The sequence below is a fragment of the Nyctereutes procyonoides genome, unplaced genomic scaffold (genome assembly GCF_905146905.1).
Source record: "Nyctereutes procyonoides isolate TBG_1078 unplaced genomic scaffold, NYPRO_anot_genome, whole genome shotgun sequence".
Taxonomy (NCBI): domain Eukaryota; kingdom Metazoa; phylum Chordata; class Mammalia; order Carnivora; family Canidae; genus Nyctereutes; species Nyctereutes procyonoides.
In genome coordinates this window covers 54,145,506-54,170,124 of record NW_026575131.1, presented here as the reverse complement: position 1 = coordinate 54,170,124, position 24,619 = coordinate 54,145,506, and the positions used below count along the sequence as shown (strand labels likewise).

Below are 24,619 nucleotides of genomic sequence, written 5' to 3'. Positions count from 1 at the left end.
CTGCTCCACCAAGGACGGTAGGTGCACCTTAACGGGAAATCGCAGTACCCCAGACGCTGCTTCTCTTTTCCTTTTCACTGTGAGTACTGGGTGCTGAAGACCACTGTGACCTCTGGGAGAGTTTGACGCCTCTGCCTTGCTCTGCACCTGCATTTGTGCCCCGGGGGGGGGGGGGGGCTCATCGATAGTGAATTTGCACAATCAGCACAAATGTCATCACAGGGAAAGTGGCGGCTGATGGCTTAGTATGACGATGAAAACAGTTTTGACCCTGTAGGGCCCTGGGAGGGTCTTGGGGACACCCAGAGGAGGGCTGGACATACTTAGGACTGCCTGCTATAAAAACTGCAGAGTTACCAGTACTGTGGAAAAGAACACAAATTAGAGCTTGCTGCATAAAGATCATCCAGAGGAACCCGTTGCGATTAAATAGGTTCTGATCAAACCCACGGATGCAGGAAATTAATTTGATGCACAGGGGAACCTCCCAAGGTGTTCACTGTGTTTTAAAATTAAATCTTGGTGTAAACCTCAGTAGGCGGTGAAGGCCCCAGTCAGCGCGGAGGGCGCAGTGCGCACGCCTGGCCGGCAGAGGGCGCTGCGGCGCCACCTCCCAGCCCCGCACCGCCCGGGAGCACCCACCGGGGGCATTGACCGGAGCATCAATAGGGAGCACCGCCCGGGAGCACCTCGCGCTTGCACTTGACTTCAAGTCCGAGTCTTCCTTACACACCTGCCGGAGCGACTCTCCCTGCGCGAGTACAAACGCCTTGTTCGATCCTCTCAGTGGCTGGAGAAGTTCGTGTTTAAATATGCTTAAAATAAAAACTAAATTTTATATCTGACTGGAGTTTAACTTTCTGCTATTAAAAAGCGTTAATCAAGGTGCTACATGCACAGGCCCGTATATCACACGGTAAGGAGGAGCCAAGGATGGCCGCAGGAGTGCCCCTCCCCGCCCCACCCGAGGCCCCCGCAGCTTTCCCTAAAATCATTTCTGGTTCCTGAACTTCCAGCAGTTTCCTTCCATCTCGGTACCGTGCACATGCTTATGCACGTTTCATGACTTATCAGGAGCTTCATTTTTATTTTTGATTCAATGCAATGCAGCAATATTCCTTTTTACTGGCCACTTAATACCATGTTCATGCTACATGAAGTATCAACAGAATATAGGGGGAGGGAAGGACACATATGGTGCTTTAAAGGGAAGGAGGGCAGAAAATGCTAAGGACTCGATCAAAGATACAGTGTCTCCAGAACCTGTTTTTTTTTTTAAGATTTATTTTTTATTTATTTATGATAGACACAGAGAGAGAGAGAGAGAGAGAGAGAGAGAGAGAGAGAGAGAGAGGCAGAGACACAGGCAGAGGGAGAAGCAGGCTCCATGCACCGGGAGCCCGACGTGGGATTCGATCCCGGGTCTCCAGGATCGCGCCCTGGGCCAAAGGCAGGCGCCAAACCGCTGAGCCACCCAGGGATCCCCAGAACCTGTTTTAATAGCTCCCAGGTATCTTAAAATAAGCCAACTATTTAGGAACTTCCTCTCCTTTCAGGTATAATCCTAGCAAGCTTTCACCTGATGTAAGGGTTGTATGGGGGGCTCCTGAGGGAGGGTGGGGTTCACTTCGAGTGTATGCCCAAGTGGCTATTCTATTTATAACACCATGATCTCATTAAAAGGGCCCACTAGAGGGATCCCTGGGTGGTGCAGCGGTTTAGCGCCTGCCTTTGGCCCAGGGCACGATCCTGGAGACCCGGGATCGAGTCCCACATCGGGCTGCCGGTGCATGGAGCCTGCTTCTCCCTCTGCCTGTGTCTCTGCCTCTCTCTCTCTCTCTCTCTCTGTGACTATCGTAACTAAATAAAAATTTAAAAAAGCTCTAAAAAAAAGGGGGGGGCCACTAGATAGGGGTCACCCCTGCCGGGGCCGGCAACAACCAGTGTTGGAGCAACAGCGGCATCTCAGACGGGTGGGCCACAATCCGACGACACGTGGGACTGCGCCTGTGGGAGCTGGAAGCAGGAAGGGAGGGGATGTTCCCTGGAAAAGCCGGGGAGGAGTGAGGACAAGGACAGAGGAGCACTCCAGTTACCCTGTCTCCGCAGATCTAGCTTAGTTCGAGGAAACAGAAGTATAAATGCTTTATGAGCAACTCCTTTGGATCTTTAAAGAACCTGGAGAGTGGTTTAAAAGACAGATTGGGCAGCCACGGTGGCACAGCGGTTTAGCGCCACCTGCAGCCCAGGGTGTGATCCTGGAGACCCGGGATGGAGTCCCACGTGGGGCTCCCTGCATGGAGCCTGCTTCTCCCTCTGCCTGTGTCTCTGCCTCTCTCTCTCTCTGTGTCTCTCATGAATAAATAAATAAAATCTTAAAAAAAAAAAAAAAAGACAGACCAAAAAATAAAATAAAATAAAAGGCAGACGGAGACACTGCTGGAACTTTGAGGGCCGGGATATAAGTCCCAGAATTCAGCCTGCAGAAAGGAAACAGCCCGTGGGGAAGGGCCAGGTGGGAAGATGGGAGAGAATCTTGGGGCTCCCCGCCCTGGGGCGGGGGGGGCTGGCTTGGGGAAAATAGGGCATTTTAAATCTGTTTGCGCCCATTTTTATTTTGCTAATTAAACATTTAAGAACACGTAAGTACTGTTATACAGGTTTGCTGTACAAAAGTCTGATTACGGCAGCGACAGTGTCCACTCAGGGCCAGGACTGCAGTCGGGCCGACGAGGCACCCGGGCCACCAAACTCAAGGAAGTGCTCATTCTCAAGATCATGTCAGGGCAAGGATGGCACCTGGAGGTGAGCGCCTCCTGAAATTCGGTGCCCTGGGCACCTGGCCCGGGACACCTCACCCAAGTCCTGCCTCAACTTCTCCCTGGCACCACCCAATTCCCACACAGGAGGATAAGCCTTTAGTAATAGCCTGGCATGGGTCCTTTCAGGAGCATTCTATCAGATTCACATTTGCTTTAATGATTTTCTCCTCAGTTGGGGTTGTGCTACGTATTCAGTTCCACTACATGCGTTTATCACTTAATCTTTCGTGATTTATCTTTCTGAGCCAGTTCTTATAGATCAAGGGTTGGCAAACTTTTTCCGTAAAGGGCCAGATAGTAAATATTTTGGGTTTTGTGGGCCAGGAAGTTTGTCCACAGCTACTCAGCTCTGTCCTTGCGGTTGGAAAGCAGCCACAGACAACAAGTGGAAGGGATGGGTGTGGCCGTGTGCCAATAAAACTTTATTTTTACAAGATGAGGCAGCTGGCTGGATTTGGCTGTGGGGCTGTAGTTTGCTGCTCCCCGCTGCCCCATAATTCTACCACGAATTACACATTATGGATGTGTAAGACCTTACTGTGAAACCGAATTTTAAAAATGCTAAGGGTATAGAGGTGATTGATGGCTGCACGGTACTGTGCGTGTACTAAGCGCCAACGGTAATCATTTTTAGCATCTGACATGTTTAGTTCTCGTAATTCCTAGAACTTTTATTTATTTTTATTTTTTATGATAGTCACACACAGAGAGAGAGAGAGAGAGAGAGAGAGAGGCAGAGACACAGGCAGAGGGAGAAGCAGGCTCCATGCCGGGAGCCCGACGTGGGATTCGATCCCGGGTCTCCAGGATCGCGCCCTGGGCCAAAGGCAGGCGCTAAACCGCTGCGCCACCCAGGGATCCCCCTAGAACTTTAAACAACAGAGTTCTACTTAATTAAAAAAATTATAAACTTTTCATTTGGATATAATTCCAGACTTACAAAGACGTTGGGAAAATAGCACCGAGAATTGAATCCCCTTCGGCTAGCCTTCCCACGTTAGCATCTCGCATGACCTCAGCAGGAGGATCAAGACCCAGAAGTCAACCCCCGTTCACAGCGATGAACCAATGAAAGGCCTCGTTAGAGTGTGACGACCACTGCACTGGCGTCCTTTTTCTGGACCAGGATCCAGTCCAGAGCCATACACTGTGGTCATTTCACACACACAGCCGTGAAGAAAATACCAGAAAAATGAGAAATGGGCAGAGTGGCAGAGGATTTTATTAGATCAACGGCCCATTTGTCCGCCGTCGCCCTTGACATTCTAAGCGGGTTTATATCACTCCAAACAGGAACGACGACTTCGCTGGTAAATTAACTGAGACTTTTCCAAACAAGTGCACAAGAGTGCTTTCTTTCCAGGATGACATTCTCTTTCTTTAACTTTGTCACCGGAGGCAGAAGAGAGTTGTGAAAACCTCAGATCTCTTTCAAAGCTGTGCTCCTGAGTGAGCACAGGTACCGCTCCTGCCTTTACAAAGGAACGTGCAAAACCAGCCTCAGAAGTGATGATATTGGAGCCCCTGGGTGGGGGGTGGGGGGCTCTGTGGTTGAGGGTCTGCCTTTGGCTCAGGTCGTGGTCCTGGGGTCCTGGGGTTGAGCCCCACCACATCGGGCTCCCTGCCCAGCGCAGAGCCTGCTTCTCCCTCTGCCCCCTGCTTGTGCTCTCTCTCGCTGTCTCTCTCTCTCTCTCTCAAATAAATAAAATCCTTTTAAAAAAAAGAAGTGATGGTATCAGTGAATGTTTGTCAAAACCCATAAAAGGCACGGCGCCAAGCCTGAACCCTAATGTCAACCAGGACCTTTAGTTAATAGTAACCACGTGTCAAGACTGGCTCATTGACAGTAACAAATGTACTGACTTCTGTGAAAGGCTAATGAGGGAAACCATGTGAGTGTGTGTGTGTGTGGGGGGGGGGGGGCTATGGGGATTCTCCTACATCCTGCTCAGTTTTTCTGTGACCCTAAAGTGGTGCTTAAAAAGGAGCCTGTTAGATTAAAGAAAAAAGTGATGATAGTTTAGTCAGGGAAAAAAAGCAGATATGCTCTTGGCAAAATTCCCTTATCAAACAACGTGCATTTGCTCACAACGTTTTTGCTCTGATGTGCAGAGGATGAGGAAGCTTCCAGCAAATGCTTGGTACATGTGTGAGGTCATAGGACAGTTTAGATATCTTGCATCTTCACTGGAAACACAGGCTACAGAGAAGACACGTTTTGTGGTTAGTGATCCATTGTAAACTGTGACCTGTGTGGGTGACATGCCAGCCCCGTGGGCCACCTGGAAGGATCGCCGTGGCGCTGGAGGGGCACGTGTGGGAAGCCAAGACATGGAGGGAGCCATGGATGGTCCATTCACAGTCTCCCCTGCCTTGACTCAGCGCTGACGAGCTGGACAGCAAATACAAGATTCGGCTTTCCTGAAGCCACGTGGGCCGGGGATCAGGGGCATGATGCCTCCCTGCGTGCTGAAGCAGGAGCTGAGTTTCTGATGACACCAATAAAGAAATTCCTGTGATTTCAAGTGGCGTATCTCCAGGATGTATGTCGTAGAACTTGAATCCATCAGTCCAGGGCCCTAACTATCCTGACCTTTAATACTGGGAACCAGATCTCAGGATTTTCGAAGAAGACTCACAGCGTCCCAAGGGGCTGGGCTGCTGACACGCTGGCTTCTCAAACCTGACACATGAGGGTTTTCTTCATCTGGGGGAGGACGAAATCGATGGTGCAGTCCTAGACATGTCTGAAAGCTGCTTCAGGTGCCACAAAGCCGACACAAGCTCTTTTGGTAGCGGAACGCAGCCAGAGAGCGCTCAGAACCCACCTGCCACTGTTCTCCCAGGTGACTTCGCTTCTCACCCTTCTGGCTTCGGCGCAGCACGTGCTGATGGACCTGGTGTGTGGCAATCCTGAGTGGAGTCGCTAGGGCAGACACCATCCTGACCTCTGCATGATCTGAATACCCAGAGCTGCCACTACCTGTGAGCTAGGACTCCGATTTCCTGGAAACGTAGAGTTCACAAAGACGCCACTCAGATGGGAATGTGACCCCTGGGTCAGCTTATCCTTCATTAGGCCAGACCTAGAGGCCCCGATGAGCCACCGCAATGGTATGTCCCCCCCATGGGCAGGAATGCTCTATTTTTATTATGGTAAGAATTGGTTAGACCATTTGTCTTCATCAGTTCCTGTTGTGTGGCCCGTGGGGACCACTTGTTTGTACACATGGCCTCCTGCAGCTGGAGAGTCTTGAGGGAGGAGGGGCCCTCCGAGGGCAGCTGTCGGGGTGGCAGGGTCTCTGCCTTGTGCAGCCCGAGAGCCCCCAGCCTCCGCTTGACACAACTCAAAGGGCAAATCCTGGGCTGAGACAGCAAGACCAAGCCTCTGAGTTTAGAACCTGTGCTCTGTGTGGTTAATAAAAGTGCAACAGAAAATGGTTTTATTAAAAACTCTCCATTTGGGCAATTAAGTTTTAAGATTTATGTAATACTGATGAAATAAAGTCTCAAGAAAGTCTGCCATCAAAAGTCTGAAATCTCTCATTGAGGCTGTACGGGTGATTCCCTGCGGTCTTCATGCTCTGTTTTCAGAATTAACTTAAGATCCGAAAACTCTGACAGAAAAAGCTGGCCGGCATCAAGTGTTGGATGCAGGAGCCCTCTTTTAATTCTATTCCAATCCCAAGGCCATTCTGATTCCTGGCTCCTGGAAAGGCCCTCAGATCTCTGTTGCATACGCGTGAGATGTTCTCCTGCCAAAACAAGCTGATGAACAACAGAGCAGGAAGGGTCAGGAATCAGACTGCCTTCTGAGATGATCACTCCCGGGGCTTGCAAGGAGAGGGGTGTCAAACACAGCCTGTTCATGGATTCCCAGTGGATTGAAAAACATGATTCTTCTAGCCGAGTGGCCTGGGGTCCGGGCTGCACATTTGCTTGCAGTAGGATAGTGTGGACCATAGAGAACATTGTGGTTTCTCACTAAATCTGTGGCCTGTGATCCTAGTATATTCTGCTATTATGCGCTGATGCAATTTGCTACCATTGAACCTGTCATGTCCGTGACAGTTCATGTGGCCTGTGAGGAATGTCTTCTCATCAGTACCAGCTCGAAACTCACATCATTTCAGCCAGTCTTCCAAGGGAGAACGTGTGTGGATGCCTATGGCTGCCCAGGCCCTGGTGGGTTGCAGGGACTGAGTGAAGCGAGGTGCCTCTGGAAAGAAAGTAACTTCTCTTCACCCTGCCCACAGAACCAGGTCCTAGGGAGCACTCTGGACATAGCGGACAGTGAGACCAGAGGGGAGTGCTCTCTGAGGTCAGGTAGCCCCTAAGCACATCAGCACGAAAAGAACAGGGATAGGGCAAGAGCATCACCTTCTTCTTCTTCTTCTTCTTCTTCTTCTTCTTCTTCTTCTTCTTCTTCTTCTTCTTCTTCTTCTTCCTCTTTTTTTAAGATTTAATTAATTTATTTGAAAGAGAAAGACAGAGATAGAGATAGCAGGAGAGAACACAAGTGGGGAGGAGAAGGAGAAGCAGGCTCCCCACTGAGCAGGGAGCCTGACTCGCAGGACCCTGAGATCATGACCTGAGCTGAAGGCAGACATTTAACCGACTGAGCCACCCAGGCACCCCCAGAGCATCACCTTCTATTTCAGGAGGTTATTAACTCAACACCAAAAGACAAAGTTATTTTCTAACTGATACTCAACAAATGTAATCCATCACATTAACAATCTCCAGAAGAAAAAACTCATGATTGTATCACTGAAGAAAAAACATTTGACAAAAATTAATATTCATTTATGATAAATACTTGCAGAAAATGAGGGATAGAAGGGAATTTCCTCATCCTGAAAAAGGGCATCTATGAAAATCTACAGCCAATATCACACTTGGTGGTGAAAGACTGAAGATTTTCCCCTAAGATTAGGAACAAAGCAAAGATGTCCACCCTTGCCACTCCTGTTCAACACCGTACTGGAAGCCCTAGCTAGTGCAAAAAGACAAAAAAAAAAAAAAAAAAAAAAAAAAAAAAAGAACAAAAAACTCTTGCAGCTCTTACATGTGAGTTCAGCCAGGCCACAGGATGCAAGGCCAACAGCCAAAAATCAACAGCTGGAAACTGAAATTAAAAAGCAATATTGGGCAGCCCCGGTGGCACAGCGGTTTAGCGCCGCCTGCAGCCCATGGCATGATCCTGGAGACCCGGGATCGAGTCCCACTTTGGGCTCCCTGCATGGAGCCTGCTTCAGCCTCTGCCTGTGTCTCTGCCTCTCTCTCACGCTCTGTATCTCTCATGAGTAAATAAAATAAAATCTTAAAAACAAAGCAATACCATTTATAGTAGCTCCAGAAACATAAAATATTAAGGCATAAATCTAACAAAATATGTATAGAATTTGCATGCTAAAAACTACAAAGTACTGATGACAGAAATCAAAGATCTAAATAAATGAGGAAAAAAAACCATACTATGTTCATGGATGGGAAGACCCAATAGAGTAAAGATGTCAGTTCTCCCCCTAATTGATCTATAGGTCTAATGCTGCTTAGTCAAAATCTCATAGACAGAATGACCTAAAACTTATAAAGAAAAACTACAATTATATAAATAGCCCACACAATGGTGAAATGAGAGGAAACACTCGACACAGCTTTGAGTGAAAAGACACTCGACACAGCTTTGAGTGAAAAGACACTCTAAAGACTGGGAGAACATACTTGCAAACCACGCATCTGACAGGGGATGTGTATCCAGGATATGTAGAGAACTCTCAAAACTCAACAGTAAGAAAACAAACAATCCAGTTAAAAAATAAGCAAATGTCTTGAACTGATAGGTCACCAAAGAGCATATAACAAGAGGCAAGCAAGCACATGGAAAGCTGCTTACCATCCTTGGCAACTGAGAAAATGCAAATCACAATCACAGTGAGATACCACTACACGCCTATCAGAACGACGAAAATGAAGAATGGTCGACAACACCAAGTGCTGGTGACGAGGTGGAGCATAGGGACTCATACGTCATTTGGCGGTGGGGGGTAACACAAAATGGTACAACCACTTGAGAAAACTGTTGGTGGTTTCCAATAACGTTAAACATACACTTACCGTGGGAACCAGCAATCCCGTTTGTAGGTATTTATCCAAAAGAAAGGAAAACATGTGTCCATACAAAAAGCCGTACGTGAATACTTACAGAGGCTTTTTATTCATAATCAGCAAAAACTGGAAACTGCCCAAATGGCCCTCAAATGGTGAATGGATGAATGAGCCATGGTGTAACAGAGTCCTACCCAGTAGCAAAGAAGAAGTGAGTCCTGATTTGTGTGACAACTTGAAAGGGTCTCAAGGGCATAGAGTGAGTGAAAGGGGCGGCCTCAGGAGGTTACCTACTGTATGTTCTGTTTATACGACACTCCTGAAAAGACAAAACTAGAGTGACAGGCGACCAATCAGCATTTGCCAGGGACTGTGGGCCGTGGGAGGAGGGAGATTTTAGGGTGAGGAGACACTCTGCACCCTGACCGTGGCAACAGTGACACGAGGTTGTTGCGTCAAAACTCAGGGCTGCACGCCAAAGTCGGTCAATTTTACTCTGTGTTAATTTTCCAAATGAAGTAAAGGTAAGCATGGAAAATAGACTTTAAGAGCAGACGCATTTATAAAGTGGGCCACGAACTGTCTGGGGCAGGAGCGTGGGGGCGGTAAGTGGTGCAGTTCCCAAGGCAGAGGCAGTGGTCACATGGATGGACGGGCCTGGGCGTCTGTGACAGCGACACCAATGGTGGCCTTGCTGGACTCAGGACTCAGACACGACTTCCACGGCAGCCCGGGAGGGGCCTTCTGCCCTCTGTTTACCAGAGTACCTGGTCCCCAGGGGTGGACACTTGCCTCAGATCACACGCCCCTCCGGGTGGCAGGGCTCCGGCTCCAGTACCCCAGGCTGCCTTCCACTCACCATCCCTGCCGCTGAGGAGGGTCTATTCAGGGTCTACCCTGCTGCCCCCGAGAGCCTCGTACATACCGTAGCTGGCGATGACCGGGAAGTGTGGGCCAGGGAGTGTCTGGTGCTGTCCATCCCCCCGTGGATGAGATAGGCTCCCGCGCTGGAGACAATGGGGCTCCCCCCAACATCCATGGTGATGCCCACCATGCTGTGGGAGGGGACCGCCGGCGGGGAGGAGCCTGCCACGGTCACCTGGGTGCCGTCTGGGGCCTCGAAGTAAGAAGCTGCGCTGCTGGGGGCGTACATCTGAGGCTCGGGGTTGTAGGCATAGGCCGTCCGTCTGTCGGGAAGAGAGAAGGGCCTCCTCTGAGTCTCCCGGGAATCCAGCATGACTTCACAATCAAAGCTGGATCTCCTTGAGACCGAACGCATGGGGTGATTCAGACATGAAGTGTCAGGGCAGTGCAAAGGTCAAAGTGAGCACTTCTGGAAATATTAAGGATCACAGGATGACTCATCGAAACTACTGCTGAAGAATTCTAAGTGTGTAAACGGGTTGCATGAGGGAGCTCCTTTGTGGAGATGGAACGATTCTGTGTCTTACTGTGGTTACACACAACCTGCACACAGGGTAAAGTGGCCTGGACCACACACACGCACACGCACACGCACGCGCACGCACAGGAATGCGTGCAGGCTGGTACCTGTGAATGAGGCTGACAGTGCATCCCAGTGTCAACCCCCTGTGCTACAGTCACAGAAGAGGTCACCCCTGGGGGAGGCGGGGTAAAGGGCACACATGACTCGGCACCAAGTCCGCAACTTCCCGAGGGCCCGTGATTCTCTCAAAACAAAGTTTTTGCAAAATGAAATTGTGTAATAAAAAGAACTTCTGAGCGATACCAAGAATTTTCTGATGTTCCTTCACCGTTTGGATTAAATGACTAACCCTGTGCTCTGAGACTCAGATTTTTAGGTTCTGTTGCCTCGTGGAGAGCTGGTCCCAGTCAAAGGCAGTGCCTGGAGCTTAGGGGTGTGTCTCAAGGGCTGGTCCCTCTGGGTGGCACGAGGCCTCTCTAACCAGCCTCCAGGAGGCCTGCACCCCTGTCTCGCCTCCCTGGGTGACAGCCTACCTAACTGTAGCACAGGATCAAGTCTGAGAAGTTAGCAGTGGGGCGACCTACAGACCTTGCTCCAATTTCCCGGGCTGTTCGGGCCCTGTCGTGCGTCTGCGTGTGCACAGTGTGCTTAGGTGCTGCGCTGCAGAAACTCGCACAGCTCCGGCGGGCACAACGGCCCCCCTCACACGCGATCCCTGAACTTCTGGAAGGAGGTCGTGGAAATCAAACAAACCAAAGGGCTCGTGTCTTGAGCACAATGAGCTTTATGGGAAATGTATCATTTTGTGCCCCAAGCACCAGAGAGTTCGAAGGCAGAACACTCTAGAAGTCCTTGACAAACGGAAAATCAAGTTTTATCAACATCATAAAGAGCCAGAGGTGAACACAGGCAAGGATGAGAAGGCAGAGAGAGAAATGGTTTCTGGATTGTGAAGACTGAATCTTCAGACTTAACAGCCGGATTGGGGTTTTGTTTCGTTGTGTGTTGTTGAAAGGCTGCCTTTTCCAGGAGTGAGATCTATAACGGCCTGGAGATTTCTGAAATCCTCCACAGGGCTCTGAAGTCCTGGGACTGTTGTGACAGTTCCAACACCACCCAGAGGAGGAGGAGGAGCTTCTGCACACAGAGCCCCAAGTGGGAAAGGTGGTGGAGGGGGGAGTCCTGGGGGAAGGTTCTGGACAAGGCCCACGCATGCCCGCCAGGAGGGCCCTTCCGAGGGGAGGGGAAACCCACGTACAAGGCTCCATTCGTGTAGACGGCGTCTCCGCCTTCCACGTACTGCACCTGCGGGGGGTACACGTGTTGCACGGACTGGACCTGAAACAACATCAGATACCTGGTGTCACACATGGTGATCTCCTGGTGGCGTGCGCTGGGCGCGTCTCCTCTTGCCTTTGGTGAACACTTACTCCTACATTTCAGATTTCCCACCACAGTTGTCACTTCTACCAAAAAACTACCAGAAATGGTCACCAACAGGCCCCACAGGAATTGAACTGCTACCAATCTGATGCATTTTCTGTGTATGGCAGTTGTTTCTGCCGGGGAGTGTGGGGTGGGGGTGGGGGTGCGGAGGCGGGGCCCCCTTCTGGGGTAGGGGGAGGAACCCAGCTGGAAGCTCAGAGCAAAGCTGCAGAGCGGAGCTGGGATGGTCAGTCCCTCCTGCCCGCCAGGGGTGGGTCCCACTGGACAGTAGAAGAAGCCAGAGCTGTGGACGGAACGTGACCATGGTGGGGGGGGGTCAGACACCCCTCAACCCCACGGGGCAGAGGGCTCAAGCTCTTGATACCCTACGTGGCGTCCCTGACGTCCCCTCTGGGTGCCTCTGGCAGCCCTCCCAGGCGGGGGGGGAGGGGTCCTGGGAGCCACACGGGGGAGACCTTCAGTCTGAGCAGAATGGAGGGAGCGGGGTGCCTGGAGTGGGAGATGGGAGATGGGCACCCGGACGCCCCCAGCCCCGCCCGCCACGCCCCTGCCTTCACCTGTGTCAACGTCAGTTCAGCACCTCAGCAGCCAGGGACGCTGGCCCTGGTGGTGCCTAACCCAACCTCCTTTGGGGGTGAGAAAATCAGGGGCTGATTTCATTGTGACCTCTCTCTAAAGCCTCTTCAGGGAGTGGCAGGATGGGGCTGATTCCCACCTCCCAGGACAACCCAACACGGTGCACACACACACAAGCCCCTAGAATAACAAGCGTGCCTCGAGAAGGTTCCAGGGATTAATGTGCTGGGGGTGGGCTGTGCCTGGGGGGACTGGGTGAAACCCAGAAGTCACTCTGCAAGTCCAGGTTGCCCAGAGAGGAAGGCTGGGGCAGGCCCAGCTCCACAGAGAGGAAGCTTCTGGAATCACGACACTGGGCGTGTCTCCCTCAAGATGCTGAGACAGAGCCACTGGTTCCCTGCTGGACCTGCCAGGAGCCTTTGCTTCCTGCCCATGACCCTGAAGGCGGCCCCAGTTGCCACCAGACAAGGGCCTCTAAACACACCAGCAACCTAAGCGGGGCCCCTTGGGGAGACGTGTGCCTTCTGGTCTCAGCTGCACCGTAATTATGCTCAGGGTCCTTTTAGGCAAAAGGCTGCACTCACTTCGACTCAGTAGGTTACAGAGCACAAGTCAGCAAACTCCAGCCCTCGGGCCAAACCTGGCCGGCCTCCTTTTTGTAAATAAAGTTTTACTGGCACACAGCCACGCCCCTTCGCGTACACCTACAGCGGCCTCTGTGAGACCGTGGCAGGAGTTCAGCAGTTGTGTCAGGATCGGCCAGCCCACTAAGCCGAAAAATGTGCTATTTGGCCTTTTCCAGAAAGGTCTGCCCTCCGGTGCTCTAGATGACAGGGACTCTGAGCTGCCGGTGAGCCTGGGCTTTGAAGCTCTGGTCCCGGACCACCTGATTTCACAAGGAGCACTTCCTGGGTCAGTGCACTGGTCTGAGGGCAGGACACTGGCCTCCCTAGGAGGGTCCACGTTCCTGCAGTCCAGCAGTCACGTGGCTTCTCTGCGTGTCCACCTCAGCACCCCAGGGCTCTATGGAAGTGCTGGCTTGCACCCCAAATGCTGAATTTCTGAACAAATGAAAGGCCATCAGCTTTCTTGGCTTATTGCAAACTCTGTGCAGTAAAAGAGGTTTTTTTCTTTTTTTAACATAGCTCCTAAAGAACCTTCTGGTAAAGGACCAAAGATATCAAAGACCATGGAATAGCAGCAACAGAAAAGGATGCAACGTTCAGAGAGGGCCCCGGATTGCTAAATGCTAGCGAGCCCCGTTGGCACCTGTGCTGTGGTTACCTGCTGTGGCACCTGCTGGACCCTGGGGAGGGAGATTGGCTGCATCTGAGCCCCTTTGGGAGCCGAGCCCGCTGCCTGGACCAACACCCTCTAAAAGGGAAGGAGAGAAGGACATTTAGACTTGTCAGAGTTTAGTCCTTAAAACAAACACAGATTAGAACCAGAGCACCGCCACCTACTCCACTGACACACACACACTCACTGGCACACAGGAGCGCACGCGCCTCCACCTGCCCCCGGCAGCTCTCCTGCCTTGGGGCCTGTTCTGCAAGGCGACGTGGGCTGTCCCTGGCGCCGGGCTGAGAGGACCCTCCGGACAGCTGTCCACACCACCTTCCCGTGGTGGGAAGTTGGGCTGGACGCGGCAGGGCTGGGAGGTGAAGCAAGAAGAGCGTAGGGGACCCGAGGCAGCGGGAACTCCTCTCTCTGGCAAAGGAGAGAGGCTCTCGCTGGTGAGGGAGGCAGGGCAGCCAGTGGGCATGAGCATTTGAAGCTTTAGAAAGGGGGTGCCCCAAATACGCAGCAGGAAGTCTCTGCCTGGGGAGCAGAGGATGCACCTGGGGGCGGGGAGGGCATGTGGGGGGCTGGGGGCCTGGGTGCATCTCTAGCAGGGACGGGAGCCCTGGAACTGGGGAGGGACATGGTGGCCGTGGTGGGACCCTGGCACCAGCCAGGTCCTGGGGCCACAGGAGTCTGGGGCCTGGTGGGAAGGACCCGAGGCGGCCCGGGGCGGACGGCTGATGTGTCAGGTTGCGGTGGGCAGGGCAGCAAGTCAGTTGGGCTACAACTGAATCTGATCACACCCCTTGCGCCCCCTCGGATGGGCTTCCGAGGCCCACGCCGGGGCTGCCGTATTGGCAGGAAATAAAAGCTAAACGTGTCCGACTATCCATCCTGAGATGAACAGACCACTCTGCGGCCTGTCTTCTTGTTCTTGGGGAATTATGCGGCTTTTTCATCAATTCCGTCATGCTTCTGACCCCTGGGATCGTACTGGGGGTGGTCACGTGGCCACAGGGGGCCTCTGCACACATCTCCGAGCTTCCAGGCTGTTCCGCCGCCCTCGGCTTTGTGCGGTCTCCAGTCACTGACTTTATGTTTACGTCTGCGGTGTGTTTCCATCCGTGGCAAAAAGCCAAAAGTCAAGGGCCTTCGTGTGCAAAGTCCCTCCTTGCAAATTTTAAAGACTACATCCATTCTAACGCTAGCATTCTAACCCATTTTGTGCCTTATCCATAGTCTTCCTGGGTAACGGGTATTTCCCAAGTGTGAGAAAACTTCCCTTAAAAGACAGAAATAGGCTCAGCTGGTTTCTTTTGGTGTTTGTATCCTTGAGTCCTTGGTGGGACGTTTTCAACAGCAAAAAAGCCGGATAATGGGGACATGCTGGGGCAGTGGGCACAGAGCAAACGGTGTGGCTGTTTCAGCAGCAGCCGCCTTGGGACCCAGATGTTAATTTGGGAAAATACAGATTCCTCTCTCTGCTGACTCGGGTGTTTTTCAAAACCTAGGAGGATGCGTGCCCCCCGCCCCGGCCACACTGGTTTTCCCAGAACAGCTCGAGCCCCGAGCAGCAGGGGCTGGTCTGTTACCTGCGGGGAGGCTGGCACAGGCCGGGCCACGGGAGCCTGGGCTGCTGCCGACGGACACAGAGCCACAGAAGCCGGCGAATCGGATCCACCCTCTGAGTTCTGCATGCTCAGTTCTAAAGAAAGGCGGAGAGAGGTTGAGTGGAGCGGGGTTGCCATCCGGAAGCCCCAGGAGGCAACGTCAGACGCGGACAAGCTCGGCAAGGGGTTACTGTCTAGGCCTCAAAATCCAAATGCAAGGAAGGATGCTGGCTGTACCCGGGAAGGAAGGCAGGGATCCGGGGGGCCCACGTGCTCACAGAGTGATGGGGGGGCAGGAAGTGTTTTTCCCAATATGAAACCAGAATTCAGCTCTGCGGGCCTTCCTCAGTGGCAGGCTGGAGCAGCTCACTGCTTCTCCCCTTGCCGGTCTGATCCGGCCTGAGCTGCTTTCCAGCCCTCATACCGTTGTTTACTCATTTATCCAGCTAATCGCAAGCTCTTGAGGGATGTTTGCCATCTGGGGACCCAGTGTCTCCCCCTCAGCACTGGGGACGCCAGGGTCGGGTCGTCTGTTGGGCGGACCTCGGCATCCCTGACCTCCACTCATTAGATGCCAGCAGCAGCACCTCTCTCCCCACCCCACCCCGTCAGGACAACCCAAAACATCTGTAGATATTGTCCAAGGGAGGAAAAAGGTGACACAAAGTGGGGGTAAAGAAGCATTTTATCTTGAGCTTGGATAGAAGTCCTGCCTTCTGTTCCTGGAGATCCTTTTTTTTTTTTTTAAGATTTCATTTATTTATTAGAGAGAAAGAGTGAGCATGAGTGGGAGGAGGGGCAGTGGGAGAAGCAAACTCCCCACTGAGCAAAGGGCCTGACATGGAACTTAATCCCAGGACCCTGGGATCATGACCTGAGGCCAAAGGCAGATGCTTAACTGAGCCACCCAGGTGTCCCAAGTGTTCCTGGAGATCCTTACCCACAAGAAAGCATAAAAGCTTATTTCTTTACAGCCAGATGCATACGTCTCACAAATAGGTAGTTTAAAAATTCTATACCAAAAGACTCATTTCATTTTTCCCCTAAGATTTTATTTGACAGCGTGCACGCACAGGTGGGGGGAGCAGCAGAGGGAGAGGGAGAAGCAGGCTCCCCACGGAGCAGAGAGCGATGCCGGGATCGATCCCAGGACCCTGAGATCATGGCCTGAGCCAAAGGCAGACGCTTCACTGACTGAGCCACCCAGGCGTCCCCCAAAAGATTCATTTCATACCAGAACAATGTGACAGATGATACAAATAAAGACCATTCCATGAAAATGCTCAAGGTCCAACAGTCTTCACTTCTTAAGAACTGGCTGCTTTCGGTCCTTGAGAAGCTGTTAAATATGCAAACTGGAGAGAGGGAGTGGCTTAGTGGGCAGGTGCACCCCCGTCCTGCGCAGTACGCCCTCCCCAGCTGTCAAGTGGGGTCTCCCCACTTCTGCCTCATGGAGAGGCCTGAGCAGCACAGTGCGCGCTGCGGTGCCCAAGCCGGCGGCCAGAATTTTCCATCGGCTTTCCTTGCACCACAAGAGTTCCCACCTCTAAGAACAAGTCAAGAAAGCAGAAAGCCGTGTGTGGGTGTTTAAATATGTGAGTGTTGGCTTAACCCCATCTTCATTGATGAGGAACATTCTAGGACTTGGCCCGTTTCCCCTCCCAGAGTCTTTGGTACCTGGAGAGCCACTGGATGGATCCATGGCCATGGGGCCTGTACCTGTGGCGGTTTCCTGTTTCCATGACTCAGTCCTCGCCACTAGATGTCCCCAGAGTCGCGTGGTGACTGGCAGTCCCCTACTTTCTTCCTGGCTTTCAGAGAAGGAGGAGATGAAGAATTTCTCAAGTGTATTCCTGGGTCTCCCAACTCTCTGCTTTCTGGACAGAATTGACCTTTGGAATGATTTTGTAGGGAGTTGCTTAATTGAGGTCTTATTTACAGTTTTCCCCAACGTTTGAGCCAGTCACCTGCACCCCACACACCACTTTGTTCCACTCTGAAGCCAGGAAGTGGGTAGTGGGAGGAGATCACTGGACTTGGTGGAGAGAACCCACTAGAGACAGAGCGGGAAAGCTGACTCAGAGCCCGGCTCCTTGTTCACAGGCAGAAATAACTGTGCTCCAGAGTCTAAGTCATTAAAACCAGGGGAGCCCGTGAGTGTGAGGCTAAGGGTAAGCCCACGCTCAGCTCACTGTGGCCAGAGAGCAATTTCCAGAATTCAAGTTATTCAAGATCGTGCCAAGTTTTCACACTAATATGTTTCCTAGTTTAACACTCTGTATACCACGTGCTGTTTGTCACACTGTTTAGCATACAGTGTCTAGGCCAAGAGTCACCAAACTTTTCCTGCAAAGGATCAGAGACTTTTGGGCACATCTGGTCCTGTTACAACTTCTAGACTTTGCTGTCCTGGCATAAAAGTAGCCATTGCTCACACACACGCGCGCGCGCACACACACACACACACACACACACACACGAGTGATCCTGTGTTCTAGTAAGACTTCATTTACAAAAAAAAAAGGTGACAGGCCAGGTTTGGCCTGCAGACCATTGTTGCCAGTCCTTGGTTCATATAATTTAGGTTTGATGAAGTGACGTGATTGTGGAAGATGGGTAGAAAAAGGACACAGTCTGGATTCAAAACCTTGAGGTCCACAGGCCTGAATCCAGTGGGGAGTTCCTGTGGCCACATCTCACCAACATGTCAGAACCAGAGGGACCACAAGGGACAACCCAAATTGAAGGACAAAGCTGCCAGCGTTTAAAGACAAATGGAAATATCAGCTAGTCTTAAATAGCAACAGTGCTCCTGAAGTTTATAAAGTCACCAACAGGGGTACCTGCGTGGCTCAGTCGGTTAAGCATCTGCCGTCGCTCAGGTCATGATCCCAGGGTCCTGGGATCGAGCCCTGCATTGGGCTCCCTGCTCAGTGGGGAGACTGCTTCTCCCTCGCCCTCTGCCGTTCCCCCTGCTTATGCTCTATCTCTGTCAAATAAATAAGATAAATCTTAAAAAAAAATAAAACAAAGTCGCCAAATCCTCAGAAGCCAAGTATAGCCCTTAAAACTTAAACAGGAGTTTGGGCAGCAGGGACAAATCCCTCTGGGAAGTGGTAGTGGGTTGAACAGGGACTCCCAAAACTCACGACCACTCAGAATCTCTGAATGTGACCTTATCTGGAAATAGTGTCTTTGCAGGTATAATCAAGGTAAGGATCAAGGTGAGGTCATAGTGGAGTGGGGTGAGCACTAAATCCAAGGACAGTGTTCTTGTAACAGACAGAAGAGGACACGTGGGGAGGAAGACCACATGGTGATGGAGGCGGAGAAGGAGGGATGCAGTGACACTCCAAGGAAGCCAAGGATGGCTGGGGCCACCAGAAATCAGAGGAGGTGAGAAGGATCCCTCCCTGGAGGGAGCACAGCCCGCTGACACCTTCTGGTCTCCAAACTGTGAGAGGCCAAATTTCAGTCGTTTCAAGCCACCTGGCCTGTGGTACTTTGAATGGTGGCCCCAGAAAACTCATGTAGGGCTCCATGTTATGAGGAGCATGGTTGGGACAAAAGCATCCCATGAGATGGCTTCCGGGTAGTGCTTCAGTGTCCTGCATGACCCAGGCAGTTGACAAATATTTACCAAATGAATAAATACCTTAGTGTCTCCTTAGTATTATGGCCCATGCCGAATTATACAAAACTATATATAGTGTCTCAGATAGTGAGAGTCTGTGTAAAGTTTCAGAACATTTACAATCTACCTGGTTATTTTAAGGGTGTATAGACTATTCTGGGAAATGTAATGACCTTTTGAGACTAACTGTTCTACTCCCCCTGAACACATCCCTTAATGGTAGCATCAGACAGATACCATGTGGGCCAGCCTGGCTGCTCCAATATGCTGACACACAATATGCCTGTCTGCAGAGGGAGGAAATCCTTCCCTACCCATCTAAGATAACCAAGGTCATACATTGCATATAAGCTGATCCAGTTTCCTGAATTTTGTTTTCTGAATTTTTAAAATTTGGGCCCATTGGTCAAGAGTTCTTAATACATCAAAGTTAAGATTTTTTAAAAATTGTTTATTCAAAGGCATGTAACGGCACTGGCTTCCAGTAACGGTGGAGCAGATTGGTTGGACTAAGCCTCCTGCAGATAACAGATAAAAAATCTGGGCAAAATATTAAAACACAACACACACACACACACACACACACACTCACTCCTATTTAAAGACACTGCGAGGGGGGAGGTGACCAAAGCAGACAGACACTGCCAGGGAGTCCACCCTTGAAAGACTGCTGCCACAGTCAGACCGGTGATTTGAATTTTTGCCAGGGGCATGTTCCAGTCCACGAATGCTTAGGTGGCAGAAAGCAGCAGTCTGGTTGTCTTGAAGTGTGAGAGGAGTTCAGAATATTAGGGGGAAATCCTGGAAGACAGAGAGCCACAGAGGGAACAAGCCCCCAGATCCACCTAGAGTCCATCCAAATCTTTGGCCATCTGACTAAACAACACTTGTGTGGGGAAGACAACAAGGGATTTGGAGAAACACCAGCAGCTCAAAGATGAGCAAACTAAGAGATTTCAGCTGCTGCTGAAAAAGATATATTTGCATGAGGGGCAGGGTTTGAGTCCATCCAGCCAAGATAAATGCTAGTAGGGAGAACATAGCAGAATCCAGAAATTCTACAACATAGCATTCATGATTTTCAGGACCAATAAAGACCATGAGCTATGGGAAGAAATGGCTATTACCCATATCCAAGAAAAAAAAAAAAAAGTGGAGTCAATTATAACCAAGCCAAGATAATCCAGGGGGTACAGATAAAGCAGCTACTTTTTAGTATGTCAAGAACCTAAAGGAACATATAGAAATCTCAATAGAGGAGGACAAACCATAAAAAAAAAACACACATGAAATTCTGGACCTGAAAAGTACAATAAAATGGAAATTTCACTAACTATACTTAACAGCTGAGCAGAGCAGAGATAGCAGAAGAGTGAGTTAGTGAACTCGAAAAGAGATCAATGGAACCCAATCTGAAGAAATGAGAGGGGAAAAAATTGTAGAAAAATGAACAGAACATGCAGTCTAACATATATGTAACTGAAATCTCAGAAGGAGAAAATGGGAGAGGAAAAAGTTATTTGAAGAATGGCCAAACATCTCTTAAATATGGTGAAAGACATCAACTTATAGATCCAGGAATTTCAACAAAGCCCGAGAATGATAAATACAAAGAAAACTAACTTAGATGTGTCATAGTTTAAACTGCTAAACTACAGAAAAAGAAACAGAAAATCTTGAAAGCATCCAGAGAGAAACAACATATTATATTCAAAGGAACAAGAGCATGGATGACACCCATCTTCCCATCAGTGACAAAGATGACCAGAAGATAATGGGATAAAATACTTAAAGTGCTGGGGGAAAGCTGTCAATCTAGAATTCTGTATCCAGCAAAACTATTCTTTAAAAAAAAAGGTGAAATAGGGGATCCCTGGGTAGGTCAGCAGTTTAGCACTTGCCTTCGGCCCAGGGCATGATCCTGGAGTTTCGGGATTGAGTCCCACGTTGGGCTCCCTGCATGGAGCCTGTTTCTCTCTCTGCCTATGTCTCTGCCTCTCTCTCTCTCTCTCTCTCTCTCTCTCTCTCTCTCTCTGTGTGTGTCTCTCACGAATAAATAAAATATTAAAAAAAAGAAAGGTAAAATAAAGACATTTTATGATAAATAAAACCTGAGAAATTTTGTTGTCTACATATGAGAAACACAAAAGCAAGTTCTTCAGGGTGAAGGGAAATAACACCAGATGGTAAACTTGGATCTATGAGAAGGAATAAAGATCACTTGAAATTATAAATATGGGCAGCCCAGGTGGCTCAGCGGTTTAGCACTGCCTTCAGCCCAGCTTGTGATCCTGGAGATCCGGGATCGAGTCCCACGTCAGGCTCCCTGCATGGAATCTGCTTCTGCCTGTGTCTGAGCATCTCTCTCTGTGTGTCTCTCATGAATAAATAAATAAAATCTTTTAAAAAATTAAAAATATGTGAGTAATTACAAAGGACTCTATTGTTACCCTTTTCTTCTCTTAATTTCTTTAAAATACATCTATTTAACAAAAAAAAATATAACTCTATTGTGTGTTTTTATAACATGTAGAGATAATCTATACAATAACAGCACAAAGGAATGAAGAGGGGTAAATTGAATTAGACATGCAAAGTTCTTATAGTTTACAATATGTAGTAATCTAGTTTGTGAAGATACATTATGTAATCCCTAAGATAATCTCTAAAAAGAAACCCAAAACATACAGCTTAAAAATTAATGAAAAAGCAAATGAAATGCTAAACATATTTTTCCTAAAAAAAAAAAAGGCAGGTAATAAAGAATGTAAGGAACAAAAAACAGAAGAAACAAATAGCAAAATGGCTTTCCTAAATTCAGATATATTAATAATTACATTAAACACTGTATTAAAAAGACAGAAATAGCCTCGATTTAAAAAAAATCCCATATGTTGCCTTTTGAAAAGAAACTCTATTTTTAAAATTAATTTTATTTATTTATTTATTTATTTATTTATTTATTTATTTATTTGAGAGAGAGAGAGAGAGAAGAGAGAAGGAGCACATGCAAGGATGTGGGGGGGGGGGAGGTGCGCAGAGGGAGAGGGAAATGGAGAATCCCAAGCAGACTCTGCACTGAGCACAGTCCCACGTGGGGCTCGATCGCGCAACCCTGAGATCATGACTTGACCTGAAACCAAGAGTTGGACGCTCAACCGACTTAGGCACCAAAGATGCCCTGAAACAGTCATAAGATACAAAGGCACACATAGTGGAAAATAATAGAATGGAAAACGATATACTGTGCAAATTTTAATCTTAAACTGGAGTGGCTTTAATGATAAGACAAAATTCCTTCACAACAAGACATATTGCTAGAGATAATGAGGCAGGAACATTTCACCCAGATAAAATGATCAATTCATCAGGATGATAGAATCATTATAGAAGTATATGCACCTAGTAGTATAGCTTCAAAATACACAGAGAAAAAATTAGCAGAACTAAAGGAAAAAATAGGTAAAGAGTCACAGTTGGAGATTTAAATACTCTTCTCTCAGTAATTTTGATAGAAACTAAACAAAAATACCAGTGAGGATTTATCTGGGTGACACTATCAACCACAGTGATCTGACATTTATAGAGCACAAAAACCCACACTTGCACATTCTTTTCAAACGTACAAGTAATATTCACTAAGATGGGTCATATTTTGGGCCATAAAATGAGCTCAATATGCTTCAAAAGAATGAATTATATAGGTACATATGTATTTTAACAAAAGAATAAATCAGAGGTCAGTAAGATGTCTAGAAAAATGCTAAATATTTAGAAAATTTAAAATACCCATTAAAATTTAGAAAATTTAACATAACCCATAGGGCAAAGAATAAATCATAAGAGAAATTAGCAAATATTTTGAACTGAATAACAACAAAAACACCACACATCAAAATTTAGGGATGTATTTAAAGCAGTGCTGTGAGGGAAATGTTTAGATTTATAAGCAGATTAGAAAGATTTTAAAGCTTAGGAAGCTATAAAAAGATTAGCAAACTAAACTTAAGCAGAAAAAAGGAAATAATAAAGACAAACATAATGAAGTAAAACTCCACAAACCATGGAGAAAATGAATAGAACCAAAATTTCCCCCAAACTGAAACTTCTTTCCTCCTCCTCCTCCTTTTTTTTTTTTTTTTTAGATTTTATTTATTTATTTGAGAGAGAGCATGAGTCAAGGGAGGAGCAGAGGGAGAAGCAGATTCTCCTCACGGAGCAGGAAGCCCAACTTGGGGCTTGGATCTCAGGGCTCCAGGATCACAACCTGAGCCAAAGACAGATGCTTAACCAACTGAGCCACTCAGGTGCCCCTGAAATTTCTTCGAAAAAGATATGAGCTATAAAGCCATGAAAAGAGATGGAGGAACATAAATTCGCACTATTTTTAAAAAAGATTTTATTTCTTTATTTGAGAGAAAGCAAGAGCTAGAGATCACGGAGGGAGAGGAAGGGTAGAAGCAGACTCCCCAACAAGCAGGGAGCCCCACATTGGGCTTGATCCCAGGACCCCAGGATCATGACCTGAGCTGAAGGCAGATGCTTCACCAACTGAGCCCCCCAGGTACCCCTATAAATTCATACTATTAAGTAAAAGTAAATCCATATGTGCTGGATGATTCCAACAATTCTGGAAAAGGAAGAATTATGGAGATGGTAGAAAGATCAGTGGTTGCCAGAGGTTTAAAGGGAAAGAGGGATGAATCGGTGGGCAGAGAGGATTTTTAAGGCAGAGAAACTACTTGATGTGATCCTGTAATGGTGGATACCTGTCATTATACATCTGTCCAAACCCACAGAATGTACATCATCAGGAGTGACCTCTGACATCAACTATGGACTTTGGGTGATAATAAGGTGTTTATGTCAGTGCAGGTTTCATCTACAAATACACCACTCTGGTGGGGAACGTTGATAAAGGGGGAGACTAGGCATGAGTGAGGGCAGAGAGTACATGGAAAACCTCTGCAACTTCTTTTCAATTTTGCTGTGAACCTAAAACTGCTCTAAAAAAGACAAAGTCTTAGAAAAAAAGACTGACAACTTCCCCTAAAAGACGGATAAGAAAAAAAAAGACTGATAAGAGAAAAGAAGACAAACCCCAAATTGCCAATATAAAAGAATGAAATGAGATATACCACTAAACATCTTATAGAAACCACAATCACAAAGAAGTACCATGGGCAGCCCCGGTGGCGCAGCGGTTTAGCGCCACCTGCAGCCTAGGGCGTGATCCTGGAGACCCTGGATCGAGTCCCACATCAGGCTCTCTGCATGGAGCCTGCTTCTCCCTCTGCCTGTGTCTCTGCCTCTCTCTCTCTCTCTCTGTGTCTCTATGAATAAATAAATAATCTTAAAAAAAAGAAGTATCATGAACAACCTTAGCCAATAAACTCACCAACTTAGATCAAATGATTTTTTTTGAAAAACACAACATACCAAAACTGACACAAGAGGAAACAGAAAATGTGAATGTCATATCTAACAAACTGCATATGTTATTGAAAGCCTCTTTACAAAGAAAACTTCAGACACAGAAACTCTCACTGTTAAAACTGAAATGAAATTGAAATAAAACACTGAAAAAGGAATTAATACACAAATTGCATTGGAAAATACACTCATTTTAGAAGGTCATCAAAACCCTAAGCAAAACTTGATGAAGACATTAGTATTAGGATCAATATTT

At 48.4% G+C, this 24,619-nt stretch overlaps 1 protein-coding gene across 3 annotated transcripts in view; it reads right to left on the bottom strand.

Annotated features, from left to right (window-relative positions):
- The window catches only part of RFX2 (regulatory factor X2), a 99,177-nt gene that overhangs the window by 25,725 nt on the left and 48,833 nt on the right, over positions 1 to 24,619 (bottom strand). For all 3 annotated transcript variants that reach the window (XM_055343040.1, XM_055343042.1, XM_055343041.1), the window contains exons 2-5: positions 15,279 to 15,391; positions 13,687 to 13,776; positions 11,639 to 11,718; positions 9,859 to 10,120 (exon numbers count right to left, since the gene is read on the bottom strand). In XM_055343040.1, coding sequence (XP_055199015.1) covers positions 9,859 to 10,120; positions 11,639 to 11,718; positions 13,687 to 13,776; positions 15,279 to 15,383 — 537 coding nt within the window. In that variant the 5' untranslated portion in view covers positions 15,384 to 15,391. The remainder of the gene's footprint in view (positions 1 to 9,858; positions 10,121 to 11,638; positions 11,719 to 13,686; positions 13,777 to 15,278; positions 15,392 to 24,619) is intronic.